This window comes from Scyliorhinus torazame, chromosome 15 (genome assembly GCF_047496885.1).
Source record: "Scyliorhinus torazame isolate Kashiwa2021f chromosome 15, sScyTor2.1, whole genome shotgun sequence".
Lineage (NCBI taxonomy): Eukaryota > Metazoa > Chordata > Chondrichthyes > Carcharhiniformes > Scyliorhinidae > Scyliorhinus > Scyliorhinus torazame.
In genome coordinates this window covers 157342828-157360633 of record NC_092721.1, presented here as the reverse complement: position 1 = coordinate 157360633, position 17806 = coordinate 157342828, and the positions used below count along the sequence as shown (strand labels likewise).

Genomic DNA, 17806 nt, shown 5'->3' with positions numbered 1-17806 from the left:
ACTGCAAACCAGTTTTTATTTTTTACTTGCTGAACACTGATCCATTTAAGTGACGGGAGAATCCATCAATCCAGGTGTGATTTTCCTATTTCTTATCTGTGGAAATGAACTCCCCCAATATAGGCTAAGACAATTTGAAGTTAACACACCAAGCATTCTTCACTACAGAGGCTTTATCTTAGGGTACAGTTTATATTTTGTAATGTAGAAAAAATAATTTTGAAGTTTTTTTTCCCCCTTGAACTTGAAATCAGCTTGCTACTAATCGAAATACATTACCATTTAGCTGCCACCTATCGAGAAATTATTGTGCAGCAGCTTTTAGCACTGAGCCTGCAAGTTATTGATGAGATTTAGGATTTTACACAAACCTTTCATCAGTTTCTTTCATCATTCGTCCTTCATCTATTTCTGGGAAGCTTTCCTGTCCAGCTACCAGAGTGTTCGTGCTTGACGTAGTACCTGTAAAAAAAAAACACATTGACACAGGTCACTCAAGAACAGTTTTAACAAGCTGGCAACAGTATATTTTCCTATTATTGAAAGACTGATTACTGGACAAATGAACCAACAGACACTAAAATATTAAGAATAACGCCAGTTTTGAATGTTTGTCTGGAATAATATTGGGCCCCATGTAGAATATTGGACTCCAACTGCAAAGCCGAACTGTGCAGGAAAATAACTTTGGGTCTCTGCTTGAGCTGTTTTCTGGTGGGCGGTGTGACTTATTTCTTTATTTCATCTTTTATGCACGGAAGCATTGGCCCCAGTTAAATTAAGACATTCAGCACAGGGTATTGTATTTTAGCTGACACTTTCAAAAAGTATTGCTGGAATAATTCTTCTTTATAGTATGAACACTTAGCAATTTTCATGATATTCTTTTGACTGCTGTGGCAACAGAAACATTAACCTACACTGCAATTTTTAGCACAGAGGCTGAGTCATTAGGCAAGGGTTTCCTGCCTGATTCAGGATCCAGATATTGTGACCAAATTGTAATTAACAGCAGCGAGACTGGCACAGTAATTTTCCCAGAAGTGGCCTCCTAATTGGCCATCTCTGAGTTTGTCGTCCTCAGCGGACACCTGTTGGACTCAAGGGCACGTTTCAACGGAAAAATTTCAAACTTAATTTGTGGCGGGTTTTTCAGGGAGTTTCCAGTTCCCCACCGCTATTCAATAACACTTAGTCACTTTTCTGGGCCCTGGGGAGTTTCTCACTGGTTCATCATACTTGGAATTTTTTTTTAGCACTGGGAAGCTGAACTCCGAGATTGTGGTGCCATTTTGAAAGGGTGCCCCGATCTCTAAGTGAGCTTGTAGGTCCCCACAGCCCCCACCCATGGGCAATGCCACCTCCCACACAAATGGACACTACCCCAGACCCAACCCCCCCAAATGAGGACACCCCACTATGGGGTCCATGGGCGTCCCCCCACTTCAGGCCTCCCCAAGCCACCCTCTCCCTTCTCAGACCCCCAACCGTCACTTCCCCAACCTCCCAGAGGCCCCATCTTACCTGCCCTGCACTCCCTCACCTTTCAAACCCCCTCTCCATCCTCATTTCATGGGTTTGCCCCTCCTCGTCCTCTGAACCTTGGCAGTGCCACCCTGGCATTAGGTGCTTGATGGGCAGTGCAAAGGTGCCCACATTCCAGGGGGAGGGCCAAGGAGCCACCCTGCACTTACCCTGACCACCCAGGCATCGCCGATGGCCTGGGAGACCCTCGGGTGCCGTTCCGCCAGGTCCACATTTGCGTGGACCAGCGCTGATTGGCGCCGGCTGCAGCCTCCCTGGGGAGCATGGACAATCGACGAAGGCCAGTGGATCCCGGGCAGGTAGGTCGTAAAGAAGTTTACAACCTACTTCCGCGAGCATCATTTGGTCCCGCCTATTTTGGGCAGAGATCCGACTCCGACGTCTCGCAGGACTTCGGTGAATCCTGCGAGGCGCGGAGGCTGTCGGGAGGTCCGCTGGAGGCCTCTCCCGGGATTCTCCTTCCGCATTGTGCTCTTGCTTGAGTGGCACTGCCAAGCTGGCAGGAATCCTTAGAATTTTTTTCAGCACTGGGGAGCTGAACTCAGAAATCGGGCCTCCATTTTGAAAGGGTGCCCCGATCTCTAAGTGAGCTTGTGGGTCCCCCACACCCCCAGCCATGAGCAATGTCACCTGCCACACATGGGCACTATCCCACATGCCCCAAGTGAGAACATCCCGCTATGGGGTCCCTGGGGGTCCCCCCTCTTCAGCCCCCTCCCCCAACAAGCCCTTTTACAGCACCCCCTCCCATCCAGGATCCCCACCCGTCACCCCCCCCCAACCTCCCAGTGGCCCCTACTTACCTGCCCTGCACACCCCACACTTCAAACCCCCGTTCACCCTCTTTTCATGGACAGGACCCCTCTTGGGCCCTGACCCTTGGCAGTGCCACCCTGGCGCCATTGCACTGCCACCCTGGCATCCGGGCAGTGTTCCTGCCAGCTTGGCAGTGCCGCCCAGGCACTTTGGTAGTGTAAGGTGGCAGTGACATGGTGTCCATATTCCAGGGGGCTGGCCAGGGAGCCACCCTGCACTTACCCTGACCATCCAGGGGCCCGGGACATTCCTGAGGTGCCGTTCCGCCTAGTTCACTTTCTTGTGGACCATTACCGATTTGCGCACAGTTGCAGCCGTCCTGGGGAGACTGGTGAATTGAGTGAGGCCGGTAGGTCCTGGGTAGGTAGACCTTAAGTAGGTTTACTAACAAGTGGGAGCTGCTCATAAATGCTCCCTCCAAACAAACCCTAGTCAGCACACAGCCATGCCACCATGTAGATCTGCTTCATGCTTCGGGAATGCAGATTTGGCCAGTCTGCTGGATGCCATGGAGGTGAGAGGACCAGTCACTGGGTCCCAATGCTGGGAAGCTGTAGCAGCAACCGTCAGTTCGGTCAGCGTGACCAGGAGGACCTACATCCAGTGCAGGAATAAGACCAACAACCTCCACCGGGCTGCGTGGGTAAGTTGACACCGGGCCCATGGCACCAGTTCCGGCTTCCACCATCCTGACCACCCCTCACGTCCCCCAAAGGGTCAGAGGCTGGCATCTCACAGCTGGGCAGCAGGGTGTCGTCCATCAGAATCTTCACTCCTTATAAGGAACGGCCCTGAGACCGCGGGGTTGATCGAGGTTGAGCAGTCACCGACAGCGAGGTTGGCCTGTGCTGCAGAGGTGACGATCCATTGCCCTTCACCCAGATGACCTGCCCCAAATGAGTTCTTCATGTCAGATGAAATGGTCCTTCCCTCTCATTGACCACATGTCAGTTCACTCGTAAGATCGCCATTAGATGGAGTCGGGCCATCTGGGGTTGCCCCACTCCCTACCCATGCCACTCAAGAGAACACCTTGGAGGAGAGCTCCGAGGATGCCACCATCATTGTATCACAGCTATCATCCCACCCTCTACTAACACAGAGACACATACCTCAGTGGACGACACTAGTGGACAGGCTTCTGGGGCATAATGTGGTGAGCACCACACAGATGCCGATACACATCAGGTGGAGGCAGGAAAATACAAGGGAGTCAGTGGTTGGAGGTCTGTTGGATCCCAGAACTCAGATGGATCCTAGTCATATGCCAAGCCTCTGAGCAAGGTTATCCTGGAGCTGATGCAAATGCTAGGTCAGTGAGATTCAGGAGGGTGTCAGCAACACTCCAGCGAGTGCAATTGGAGGGGTTCCAAAGGTTATGGGCGCAGGAGATGGCACCGGCAATGAGTGGCAGCGAGGCCAACACTGCTAGGGTGGTGACTGCAGTGGAAAGTCTGCAGCAAGAGGTCAGCGTCATGAGTGATGGTGTCGAGACACCCGGTGTTGACCATGGAGTGAGTGGTCACAGACAGGCAGCTCCTGCTTCAAGTCACAGAAAAGAGCTTTTTTTACCCAATACAGGGTGGAGTCTTGATGAAAAGACGCAGGTGAATGATGGAGGAGTACTTTCCCTCGGGAGTGTATGACTTGTGCTACAGAAACAGCAACAGCCACTTTAGGCATGCAGGCGGGGGAAGGCTGATGCAAGCTGGAAGGCGGCCATTTTTTGGGAGGCACTGAAGGCAGTGGGGTCTGGGGGAAATTATTTTGATTAAAGCTTGTGCGGATAGGGAAAGGAGGGAGGAACATGACCGTCTCGTGAGCAAGATAGTGGAGGTGGACAGGAAATATTCGAGGGGGCCCACCGTGGAGGGATTGGCAAGGAGGAATATGTTGCAGGGACAGTTTGACAGGCTGACAACAGGGAGGGCGGTTGGGCAAAGGGTGTGCAACATGAATATCGGGAGAAGACGAGCCGCATGCTAGCGCACCAGCTGCGGAGGGAGGCTGTGTGCAGGGAAATATTGAAGATACGACTGGGCTGGGGATGTGGTGTTAGAGCCAGGGAAGATAAATGAGGCATTTAGGGAGTACTACCAGGGACTGTATGAGGCAGACTCAGGAGGAGATGAGGGGGACCTGGGGTGGTTTCTGGACAAGCTGGAATTTCCCCAGGTGGAGGAAGCAAAGAGGAGCCCCTGGGGCTGAGGGAGGTGCTGGATAGTATCAGGGGTATGAAGTCGGGGAAAGCCCCTGGGCCGGATGGGTACCAAACGTAATTTTATGAGGGATTTGAGACGGACCACGCACCACATCTGTTGGGGGCGTTTAATGAAGCACTGGAGAAGAGGAGTTGCTGGAGACGATGACGCAGGCAGTACGGTAGCACAAGTGGATAGCACTGTGGCTTCACAGCGCCAGGGTCCCAGGTTCGATTCCCCACTGGGTCACTGTCTATGCAGATCTGCATGTTCTCCTCGTGACTGCGTGGGTTTCATCTGGGTGCTCCGGTTTCCTCCCACAGTCCAAAGACGTGCAGCTTAGGTGGATTGGCCATGATAAAGTGCCCTTAGTGATCAAAAAGGTTGGGAGGGGTTATTGGGTTACGGGGATAGGGTGGAAGTGAGGGCTTAAGTGGTCAGTGCCGACTCGATGGGCCGAATGGCTTCCTTCTGCACTCTATGTGCTATGTAATCACACTAATCCTGAAAAAGGGGAAGTACCCGGTGGAACGTGGGTCGTATTGGCCCATATCAATAACACGGATGTGGAATTATTGGCTAAGTTGTTGGTGGGGTGGATGGACGAGTGTGTCCCGGGGGTGGTGGCAGAAGATCAAACAGGCTTCGTGAAGGGCTCGTGAATAATTTAAGATGGCTGTTGAATGTGGTGATGAATCCGTCGGGGGCTCTGGTACCGGAGGTGGTGGTGTCCATGGACGCGGAGAAGGCATTTGATCGGGTGGAGTGACGGTAATTGTTCAAGGTTTTGGGAAGGTTTGGGTTTGGGCCGAGATTTGTGGCAGGGGTACGGTTGCTGTACGTGGCACCAACGGTGAGGGTGAGGGCGAATGATATGAGCTCACAAAGGATTGACTTACACAGGGGTACGAGGCAGGGGTGCCCGGTGTCGCTGCTGCTGTTTGCGCTGGCCATAGAGCCACTGGTGATGGCTCTCAGGGGGTCGGCGGAGTGGTGGGGGATTATGAGGGGACAGAGGGAGCACGGGTGTCGCTCTATGCCGATGACCTCTTGCTGTATGTTTCGGATCCGTCGGAGAGTATAGGAAGGATTATGGGCCTGCTGGGAGGTTTGGAGGGTTCTCACGGTAAAAACTGAATGTTTAGGGAAAAGCGAGGTATTCCCGGTGAATGAGCGGGCACTGCGGGCTAATTTAGGGGGGATGCCATTTACGGTAGCGAGGGATAGGTTTAGGTATTTGGGGATTCTGGTAGCGAGGGAATGGACGGGGCTCCATAAGTGGAACTTAACGAAGCTGGTGGAGGAGGCTAGGGAGGTAGGATAAATTGCACGTAACGTTGGCAAAAATGAATATTCTATTGAGGTTCTTGTTTATCTTTCAAACTCTTCCGATCTTTATACCAAAGGCCTTTTTCCGGAAAACGGATACGATCATTTCTGATATTGTACGGGCGGGGAAGGTGCCGAGCGTAGGGAGGACTCTGCTACAGAGGCAGAGGCAGCAGGGGGGGGGGGGGGGGGGGGGGGGGGGGGGTTGGCGTTGCCGGACTTGCTTCATTATTATTGGGCGGCGAATGTGGACAAGGTGCGGCAGTGCTGGGAAGGAAAAGGGGTAGAGTGGGTTAGGCTGGAGGAGGAATCGTGTAAGGGGTCTATTTTGAAGGCTATAGTGACAGCAGCATTGCCAATAGCTCAGAGTAGGTATTCAGGGAGCCTGGTGGTGCAGTCCACGGTGAAGATATGGAATCAGTTGAGGAAGCAATTTAGGGTGAAAGGGATGTCAGTGCTAACGCCGCTGTGCGAGAATCATGGGTTTGAGCTGGGGGCATGGATAGTGCAGACAGGAGGTGGAAGGAAGTGGGGCTGGTCAAGGTGAGGGATCTGTATTTGGAGGAAGGGTTCGCCAATCTGGAGGAGCTGCTGAGAGGGAATGAGTTCAGGTATCTGCAGGTTAGGGACTTTGCGCGAAAGTCTGAAGGGGTTCCCTAGGTTGCCGGATACACCATGCTGGAGTGACTGCTGCTTCTGGATGTGGAAGGGGAGGGAAGAATTGGGGATATATACAAGTGGCTGGGGGAACAGGGAGGCGAGTGGGTGGTGAAGATCAAGGAGAAATGGGAAGCGGAGTTGGGAGGGGAAATGAATTGGGGAGTATGGAGTGAGGCACTGCGTAAATGGGACCTCCTAATTGCACGATAGTTGCCTGATAGTTTAAGGTGGTGCACAGGGTGCATATGACTCGGGCGAGAATGAGTGGGTTCTTTCAGGGTATAGCAGACGAGTGTGAGAGGTGTGGCCGGGGGCCAGCGAATCATGCGCGCATGTTCTGGGGCTGTGAAAAATTAGGAAGATTCTGGGCGGGAGTGTCCGCGGTCTTAGCCAGGATAGTGGAGGAGGTGGTGGATCCGGACCCTTTGGTGGCGATATTTGGGGTTTCAGAGAAGCCGGAGCTCCTGGAGAGGAGGAAGGCCGATGTCTTGGTCTTCGCCTCTCTGCATGCATGGCGGCAAATGTTGCTGGAGAGTCGGTCGGCATCGCCACCGGGGGTAGCGGCTTGGTTGGGTGACCTGTACGACTTCCTGCGATTAGAGAAGATAAAGTATGGGTTAAGGGGCTCTTCAGGAGACTTTGAGGAAAGGTGGGGATGTTTGTGACCGTGTTTGAGGAGCTGTTCGTCGTGGGGAGGGGGGATTGAAAAAGGGGAAAAATCTGTACAGACTGTATAGTTGATTGTTGGGAAGTATGCTTCTTGGGGTGTTTATTCACTGTAACCTGCTTTGATACATGTTTGTAATAAAATACATTTTAAAAAAAAGAGTGGTGGTGTCCAAGACATGGTTCAATCCGTGACGATCATGGCTGAGGGCCTTGACATCATGTCCCAGTCACAGAGAGATGTGTCCCATATGCAGGTGGACATGGCTGAGGCACTGCAGAGCATGTCCCAGTCACGGAGGGATGTGTCCCATATGCAGGTGGACATTGCTGAGGCACTGCAGAGCATGTTCCAGTCGAGGAGGGACGTGTCCCATACGCAGGAGGACATTGTCGACGCATTGCAGACCATGTCACAGCGGGCCGCCTGCACTCCCACACCATTGCCCTCTGCTCCCTCCCACCGTGGGGCAGCACGGTAGCATTGTGGTTAGCACAATTGCTTCACAGCTCCAGTGTCCCAGGTTCGATTCCGGCTTGGGTCACTGTCTGTGCTGAGTCTGCACATCCTCCCCGTGTGTGCGTGGGTTTCCTCCGGGTGCTCCGGTTTCCTCCCACAATCCAAAGATGTACAGGTTAGTTGGATTGGCCATGATAAATTGCCCTTAGTGTCCCAAATTGCCCTTAGTGTTGGGTGGGGTTACTGGGTTATGGGGATAGGGTGGAGGCGTTGTCCTTGGGTAGGGTGCTCTTTCCAAGAGCCGGTGCAGACTCGATGGGCCGAATGGCCTCCTTCTGCACTGTAAATTGTATGAGTCACCCCCTGCCCCTAGGCATAGTGAACCTAGATCAGGAGCTTCCGAAGTATACGTGATGGATGTGAGCATGCTGTCAGCAGAACGACAGGAGTCACACTATGGCAAAGACTGAGGAGCAACAGAGCTTATCTCACAGTGGGTTAGCATCACTCCAGCCTTGTGTAATGTTCCAGCCCCTCCTCAGATGAGATCGCATGTCTCTCCTCCTCCTCCAGCATGTGGCCCCGCTGCTGTGCCACGTTGTGGAGGGCAAAGCAGACCACCACAAAGCAGGAGACCCTCTGAAGGGGTGTACTGCAGTGCACCACCAGAGCGGTCCAGATATTGGAACTGCATTTTCAGCAGTCTGATGCACTGCTCAATGACAGCACGGGTGGCGACATGGGTCTCGTTATAATGGATCTCCGCATTGGTCTCTGGCTTCCGCACTGGCGTCATTAACCAGGACCTCCCACACTGCCCAATCTCACTGGAACAAAATCCTAGCATCCACACATTCCACTGACACTCAAGGTGAACATCCTTGATTTCCAGTGTGTTTAACCCAGGGTTGACATGCCAGTTACATGCAGCATTCACCACATGAGCAACAAAAGTACCAGCAAGAGCAAGTGGCCCATTTGAAACAACGTCATACACCAGGTCCCACAGTGTCTTCTTGCTTCAAACCAGATTGCCTACTGGACTCATATGTCACCCTGAGCCCGATGTTCCATGACCCAGGTATCTTAGAAGAAATTGTCCTTCTTTCCAGCTACAGAAAAGGAAGGAAACAGCAACAGCAGCCTCCAGGCATTTGCAGCCACCAGCAGGAGCAGCAGCAAACACAACCTACGGCCGTCAAGTGCTCACATACCTAACAACTGCCAATTCCTTATTAGCAATTGTGTTCAGCTGTGCAGCCAGAAGCTGCTCACAGTCAGAGGGAGTTAAAGCACATCTTTGGACTGTGGGAGGAAACCGGAGCACCTGGAGGATACCGACGCAGACGCGGGGAGAAAGTGCAAACTCCACACATACAGTCACCCGAGGCCTTAATTGAACCTGGGTCTCTGGAGCTGTGTGGCAGCAGTGCTAACCACTGTGCCAAAGTGCCACCCCTAAACGTGGAATCAGTCTGGGTAGCAATAACAAATAGCAATGAGGTCCCTGGTGGGAGTAATATATAGGTCCCCAAACAGAAGTTCTGCAGTTGGGAATAGTATAAACCAGGGAGTATTGGAGGCTTGCAAGACATATGCATATAAATTGAATAATCAAATTGGCACGGGAACCTCGAGCGAGTTCATTAAATGTATTAGAGATTGTTTCTAGGCGCAATATGATGTGGAACCAACCAGGAAGCAGGCTATTCTGGATTTGGTATTATGCAATGCAGAGGGATTCATCAATTACCTCATAGTTAAGGATCCGCTCAGGAATAGTGATCATAGCATGATAGAGTTTTAAATTCAGTTTGAGGGCGAGAAACTGGAGTATCACACTAGCGTTCTGGAGTTAAACATTGGCATTAGGACAGATTTGGCCCTAGTGGGCTGGGCAGGAACATGGTAAGATAGCACAGTTGATAAGCAGTGGCAGTTGTTTAAGGAGATCTTCAAATCCTTCCAACTAAAATATATACCAGAGGAAGAAAGATTGTAAGAGGTAATGTAGCCATGTAAAATGGCTGCGTTCCGATTAATCTGGCCAAAACCCAGTTTAAAATGGCTAACCCAAAAGACTGCTGGGAAAAGCAGCCAAAAAGACACAAGCAGGCAGCTGCAGACAGGTTTGCATATTCAGCTCTGGGAACGTAGCCCAGATCGATACTCAGGGCTATCAACAGCCCATCAACCCAGGTATCCGCAGTTGCATTCAGGACTATTTACACCTAATCTACTCAGACATCCACAGTTAAATCGGCTATCCCCGGGAACAATTGCAACATATTAGCAATTGAATACCGGGCCAGACCTGTCGGCGCCTGCAGTGGCCGAAACAAAGACAGGTGAGCGACCACTCCCCGATCGAGGAATCGCCTCACCATTGGACACATCGACCCCAGAGATTGGGGACAGAATCCAATCACTTGGGACTCAGGGTCAAGGGCCACCCCGGGAGGCGGGAAGCCCCTGGGCCCTATAAAAGTAAAGGTCCAAGTTCAGATCGCTCGCTCTCTCTCATCTTCGCCTGCTCGAGACCTTCGCAAGACCAGCCATCGTAGGTTTGAATCCAACGATCGCTATCCGGTAGAGACACCTAGCCACCGACCTGTAGCAGCCTTTTGAATCCCGCGGGCCAGATTTGATTGGACAAGCCATTCGTTTCCCTGACCTGGTGGGCTCTTCCTAAGTTAAGTATTGGCCAGTAGTGATAGGTTTGTTATATAGAAAGTAGTATTAGGGTATTAATATTGCTTGTTGTATATAATAAATGACCGTTGTTTTAATCCTTACTAAGCGGTGTGCTGTGTTATTAATCATAACCTGAACTTGAACCACGTGGCGGTATCATAAAGATACCTGGCGACTCATGAGCAAAGGTGACCTAAACAGAGCAAATAGACTAAAGCTAGAAAGAGCAGCATAATTGGCGACATCCTGGTGGGACCCGACTTCGAAGTGGAAAACCACTCCGGGAGAACCCCAACATTTTGAATTAGAATCCAATCGGAAACAAAACAAAACAAAAAAAACCACAAGTGTTCAAGCGGTTCTGGTTAATAATTCACAATTCGGAAGTGTGTATATGCATGCGTAACTAACAGGGTTATTAGGCAAAACTGATAGATTTTTTGTTGCGTCAAAACTGTCGGCAGTTGGGTTTTCGGAAATTAGCGCAAGCCGTACCCGTATCTACCACACCACCTTAGCCCCCTGTTCCAAATTCGAACGTAACGAGCAGATAAGAGAGAGCCATGCAGGCAATGCAAGCGATGCAGCGCCTCATGAACCCCGAAGATTTTGCTGTCGCACCAGTCAGCAGCGTAGGAGCGGGACAGTGTCCCGTTTGGGAGGTGGAAATCCGCAAATTTCTGCAGGGCAAAGGATGGCCCGTGTGGAAGGATTTCTACAATAACGACGACTCAGGTCCTGGAAGTATAGGGCATACTTGGTGGGAGAACCTGAGTGAGATTCACAGAAAGAGTTTAGCAAAAGAGCGCAAGCCGATGGCAATTGTGTCCTGTCTGGCACAATTGCGAGGCACAGAGGAGGTCGTCAGGACGCTCCGCAAGGAAATAGAAGGCATACATCGGATAAGTAAAACCGATATATGTGAAATTGAGAAAGAGAACCAGGAATTGAAAGGGAAATTAGCAGCAAAAGACGAAGAGGTGGCTGACGCCAAACGGGGTCACCAATCTTGTCTGGCGCACTTGAGTAGTTTCCAGTCACAGTATGAGAAGGTTTATCAGGACCTGCAGCGTGCAGTCCTGGTAAAGAAAGAAACAGAAAACCAGTTAGAGAAGCTCCAGAAACAATGCAGTGATCTCAAGGCAGCCTTGAGAGCGCTCCACACCACAACAATGGAACAAAGGCAGAGTACTTTAGACCATGCAAAGTGCCGAAAGCAGGTTGCAGACTTGAAAGCACTGCTTTCTGTCCAAAAGGGATTTCAAGAAACCTTTGGGGAAAGTTTAGAACAGGAAGACGGCCCTGATTGGGAAGAATTGCAAAAGACAGCGCAGAGATATGTTCAGGGAGCATGTGCGCAGGGAAAACCCCAAAGGAGGAAAGCACCCCCACCCCCCACACAACAGATAATACAGGCTCCCATGAACCCTGTAACAACCCACCGCACCGCCACAGCAGACGCGGCGGAGGTCTTATATTCCACCCCCCTCACAGTGACCCAATTACGGGACGCGTGTGCCAAAATCACACCGTTCCTCCCTGCTTCAGACCCACACCATTTCTTTGCCACCGTCAAACACCAGGCGACCATGTACGGCCTGGATGAGAAAGAGCAGGTAAAGCTCACGGTCCTCAGCTTAGACCCATCGGTCGCAGCAGCCCTTCCCGACCCACAGAATGTAGGAGGAGGCACCCTTGCAGAAATGCAGGCCGCCATCCTGGATGCGATCGGGTACAACCGGGGCGTCCCCGTAGACGGTCTGAATAAATGCAGACAGAAAAAGTCTGAACACCCCCACAGCGTTCGCAGGACGCTTGTGGATTCATTTTGAAGCCGTTTTCGGCAACGTAGATCGTGCCCATTTGTCCCCAGACAATATGGCCAAATGGACCCGCACCCTTATCTGCCATGCCACAGAGGCAGGACAAAAAGCCTGTACAAATTATGACCCCTCAGAGGAAGCCCACAATGAGAAATGGGTTTTAAAAAGATTGTCCCGCGCCTGGGGGCAGTCTGTACAAAGCAAACCCACAGTTAAAAATCCTGAAGAACAGCAGGCAGAAGCAGACAAACCCGCAGTTAGGGAACCCAAGGAAGAGCAGGCAGACATGTATCCAGTTAAAACACACCAGAACCCCGCATGGGTAATCGAAGGAAGGAACAGCCCCCCACAGAAACCACCGTAATGTTACAATTGCGGACAATTAGGACATTACGCACGAGAATGTCAAGCCCCCCGACCCCCCACCCAGGGAACCACACCCAAGGGAACAATGCACCAGAGAGCCTGCTCCACCTTACGTGCCTCAGGGGTCATGTTACAACTGTGAGCAGCCAGGACACTTCGCCCGAGATTGCAGGAGACGCCCACCAGCTAGACTAGCCCCCAGATATGAAAGAGAACACCACCCACAGCAGCTACAAGGTCCCAGCTGCCCCATGCAAACTGGGAGCGCTTACCCGCCACTTCTCATGGCAGCGTTATCTCAGCAAGGCCACTTCATTTTTGTTTCACTCCTCCTTCCTTTCTTCTTTGGTCACGCTGCACTCCCTCCATATGCTAATTACACCCCAGCCCAAATGTGATTTATGATGTCCCGTATTCTGATGGAACCTGCAGAATGTTTTATGTTGTCTGTCTGTTTGTTAAATGTTGTTCGTCCTACAGGAGAATTCTCTCACCGCCCCACACCCATTCACCTGAACTTTTAACTTTTCCCACTGGCCCCACCGCGGCCACACGCCCATTCGGCCGATACCTCTGAGGACTTGCCTCAGACACCCGATCGTAGCTACTCTTCTGATTTGATAGTAGAATCAGAACAGTAACCCCACCATGATGACTACATTTTTGTCCGTTCTTTGGTCGCTCAGGCAGTGGAGAAACGGCGTGAGACCCGCCCTGCCTGGGGACCCCCCCCCGTTGGTCAAAAACGCCCGGGGACTCCACCCAAATCGTACCCGTCGCGGCCCACACGCACCTCATTCGAACTTTTCTTTCAAAAACAGTTTTATTTTATTTAGGCAACCTTTGGGTTGCTGCCACATGCTATTTACATCCTAGAGCATTTGGATGATAAAGTTAGCACTGGTCCACCATTGGGAAGTGTGCTGTGTCCAAACATTTGTTTTGCAAAAAAAATGGGGGGAAGAGTCACATACTGTGACCAATTATAAGGATTGAATTGGCCCCAAGAAGGACAGACACACTAACACACCAGATATTAAACCTAAGTATTTACACACACTACGCTTGTCTTACAGAACTCCAGAAGCTCCAAGTCCGGAGAAAACCAGTAAACAGAAAAAGGAAAAGAAAGAAGACAGCCATGAGGACTCCCTTCTTCGTGCTCAACATATTTATTATGGACTTTTGGTTGCGCGGGAACGCGGACCCCATCACTCCAAACCCCTTTACTGTTAACACTTCACGGCCCAGTAGTACCGAGGGCCCAGTCACCAACCACGCTGCATTATCCTGGTGTGCCAAGTTCATAACTTGGTACTCCCTATCATACATCATTGAGGCACTGTTGGCATTGACTATACTCAGTTGTGCAGTACAGACCATGCGCCTCCGCAAGTGGAAAAGGAGAGCGTACCGCGCTCGAACCCCGGTCTATCGGATCCGATCCCCGATATTCAGCTATGACCAGACCCCAGCGACATATGAATAATAAAACATGCACTGGCGGTTGGTTTGTTTTTTTCCTGTAAATAAAAAAAAGAGAATGTATGGAAATGTATGATCCTGAGCTTGACTGCCAAGCCAGAAAAGAATATATTAAATGTTGTAATTGTCATTGTATAGAGAGATAAGACTGTAAGTTTGAAGAATTGTTTAGGTAAACTTCGAGGTTCCCAGTTTATTTTTTTCCAGACACATGCCCCTGCCTGACATAGCGCCCTCAAGAATTGTTTAGGTAAATTTTTGTGCACAGCTAGGGTCAGAGTTGTGGCCATGTGGGAGGTGCCCCCCCCAGTCGGGAAACGAAGAGGACAAAATTTATGTGATCCTTCACGCTTCGCGTTAGGATCACAAGGCGGGATTGTAGCCATGTAAAATGGCTGCGTTCCGATTAATCTGGCCAAAACCCAGTTTAAAATGGCTAACCTGAAAGACTGCTGGGAAAAGCAGCCAAAAAGACACAAGCAGGCAGCTGCAGACAGGTTTGCATATTCAGCTCTGGGAACGTAGCCCAGATCGATACTCAGGGCTATCAGCAGCCTATCAACCCAGGTATCCGCAGTTGCATTCAGGACTGTTTACACCTAATCTACTCAGACATCCACAGTTAAATCGGCTATCCCCGGGAACAATTGCAACATATTAGCAATTGAATACCGGGCCAGACCTGTCAGCGCCTGCAGTGGCCGAAACAAAGACAGGTGAGCGACCACCCCCCGATCGAGGAATCGCCTCACCATTGGACACATCGACCCCAGAGACTGGGGACAGAATCCAATCACTTGGGACTCAGGGACAAGGGTCGCCCCAGGAGGCGGGAAGCCCCTGGGCCCTATAAAAGTAAAGGTCCAAGTTCAGATCGCTCGCTCTCTCTCATCTTCGCCTGCTCGAGACCTTCGCAAGACCAGCCATCGTAAGTTTGAATCCAACGATCGCTATCCGGTAGAGACACCTAGCCACCGACCTGTAGCAGCCTTTTGAATCCCGCGGGCCAGATTTGATTGGACAAGCCATTCGTTTCCCTGACCTGGTGGGCTCTTCCTAAGTTAAGTATTGGCCAGTAGTGATAGGTTTGTTATATAGAAAGTAGTATTAGGGTATTAATATTGCTTGTTGTATATAATAAATGACCGTTGTTTTAATCCTTACTAAGTGGTGTGCTGTGTTATTAATCAAAACCTGAACTTGAACCACGTGGCGGTATCATAAAGATACCTGGCGACTCATGAGCAAAGGTGACCTAAACAGAGCAAATAGACTAAAGCTAGAAAGAGCAACAGTAGAAAAAACATCCATGGCTAAGCAAGGAAGTTAAACATAACATAAAGACAAAATCCAAGGCATACCTTTTTGTCACTGGCAGACTGGAAAATTGGGAAACTTAGATAAACAAAGGGTTACTAAAAAAAAGTTATAAAAATAACAAACATGAATTATAAAAGATGACTAATGCGAAATATAAAAATGGATAGCAAAAGCTTGTATATGTATATAGAAGGGAAGAGAGTAGCTAAAACGAATGTTGGTCCCTTGGAGGATAAAACCAGGGAGTTATTAGTAGGGAACACAGAAATAGCAGACACTAAATCAATATTTTGCTTCCGTTTTCACTATGGAGGACACTAGTACCTTCCCAATAGTAACAGGTAATGCAGAGGTAATAGAAAGGGAGGAACTTAGAACAATCATCTTCAATAGGGAAAAAGTACGAAACAACTATTGGGATTGAAGGCAGACAAGTCTCCAGGGCCTGATGGCCTACATCCTAGGGTATTAAAGGAAGTGGCAGTGGAGTTAATAGATCCATTGGTTATAATATACCAAAATTTCCTGGATGCAGGAAAAGTTCCAGTGGATTGGAAAAATGTAACACCCTTATTTAAAAAGGGAGGGAGACAGAAAGTAGGAAACTGTACATCAGTTAGTCGTTGGGAAATTGTTAGAATCCATTATTAAGGAAGTAATAACAGGATATTTGAAAAGTCAAAACAGGAATTGAAGAATTTGGATTGGGTGTTGGATCGTAAGTCAACATTGGACATGTGGGAGTCTTTCAAGCGACAGTTGATTAGGATTCTGTAAAGTCACGTTCCTGAGAGAATGAAGGATAATTATGGGAAGTTTAGGGAGCCTTGGATAACGAGGGATATTGTGAACCTCGTCAAAAAGAAAAAGGAGACTTTTGTACGGTCTAGAAGGGTGGGGATATTCGAAGCCCTTGAGAAGTATAAAGAAAGTAGGAAGGTACTGAAACGGGAAATTGGGAGGGCTAGGAGGGGTCATTAAAAGTCCTAGGCAAGTAGGATCCCAAAGTGAATCCCAAAGCTTTTTATTCAGATATAAAAAGCAAGAGGATGGCCAGGGAAAGGATTGGACCACTTAAGGACATTAGGGGGAATCTATTTGTTGAGCCAGAGGAAATCGGGGAGGTACTAAATGAGTACTTTGCATCAGTGTTCACCAAAGAAACGGACTTTGTGGAAAATGATTCCAGGGTAGGGTGGACATCGAAAAGGAGGTATTGGGTCTTTTAAAGAATATTAAGGTAGATAAGTCTCCTGGGCCGGATGGGATTTACCCCAGAATACGGAGGGAAGCAAGGGAGGAAATTACTGGGGCTTTGACTGACATCTTTGTATCCTCATTGGCCACAAATAAAATATACCGGCACGTGGCGCAGTGGTTAGCACTGGGACTACGGTGCTGGGGACCCGGGTTCGAATCCCGGCCCTGGGTCACTGTCCGTGTGGAATTTGCACATTCTCCCCGTGGCTGCGTGGGTTTCACCCCCACAACCCAAAGATGTGCAGGTTAGGTGGATTGGCCGTGCTAAATTGCCTCTTAATTGGAAGAAACTAATTGGGTACTCTAAATTTATTTTTAAAAAGTTAGTGAGGCACGACCTCCCTTCACAAAACCATGCTGTCTATCACTTATGAGTCCATTTGTTTCCAAATGGGTATAAATCCTGTCCCTGCGATTTCTCTCCAGAGTTTATCTACCACCGACGTGAGGCTCACTGGCTTATAGTTTGCAGGATTATCCCTGCTACCTTTCTTAAAAAGCGGTACCACATTAGCTATTCTCCAGTCCTCTGGGATCTCACTTCATAGAATTTACAGTGCAGAAGGAGGCCATTCAGCCCATCGAGTCTGCACCGGCTCTTGGAAAGAGCACCCTACCCAAGCCCACACCACCCTATCCCCATAACCCAGTAACCCCACCCAACACTAAGGGCAATTTTGGACACTAAGGGCAATTTAGCATGGCCAATCCACCTAACCCGCACATCTTTGGACTGTGGGAGGAAACCGGAGCACCCGGAGGAAACCCACGCACACACGGGGAGAACGTGCAGACTCCACACAGACAGTGACCCAGCCGGGAATCGAACTTGGGATCCTGGAGCTGTGAAGCAATTGCGCTAACCACTATGCTACCGTGCTGCCCTTTGTGCCTCACCAACTTGATTGAGTTTTTTGAGGAGGTGACAAAGATGAGGGGGAGGGCGGTGGATGTTTTTTTCATGGACTTCAGTCAAGCCTTTTACAAGGTGCCTCATGGCAGACTGGTACAAAAGGTGAAGTCACACAGGAGGTGGTAAGATGGATACAGAACTAGCTCGGTCACAGAAGACAAAGGGTAGCAGGAGAAGGGTGTTTTTCTGAATGGAAGGCTGTGATTAGTTGTGTTCCACAGAGATCTGTGCTTGAGCCTCTGTTGTTTGTAGTGTACTTAAACGATTT

General features: G+C 49.9%; 1 protein-coding gene across 6 annotated transcripts in view; it reads right to left on the bottom strand.

Annotated features, from left to right (window-relative positions):
* The window catches only part of LOC140391931 (protein furry homolog), a 790380-nt gene that overhangs the window by 208373 nt on the left and 564201 nt on the right, over window positions 1-17806 (bottom strand). For all 6 annotated transcript variants that reach the window (XM_072476991.1, XM_072476992.1, XM_072476988.1 and 3 more), the window contains one exon: window positions 372-462. In XM_072476991.1, coding sequence (XP_072333092.1) covers window positions 372-462 — 91 coding nt within the window. The remainder of the gene's footprint in view (window positions 1-371; window positions 463-17806) is intronic.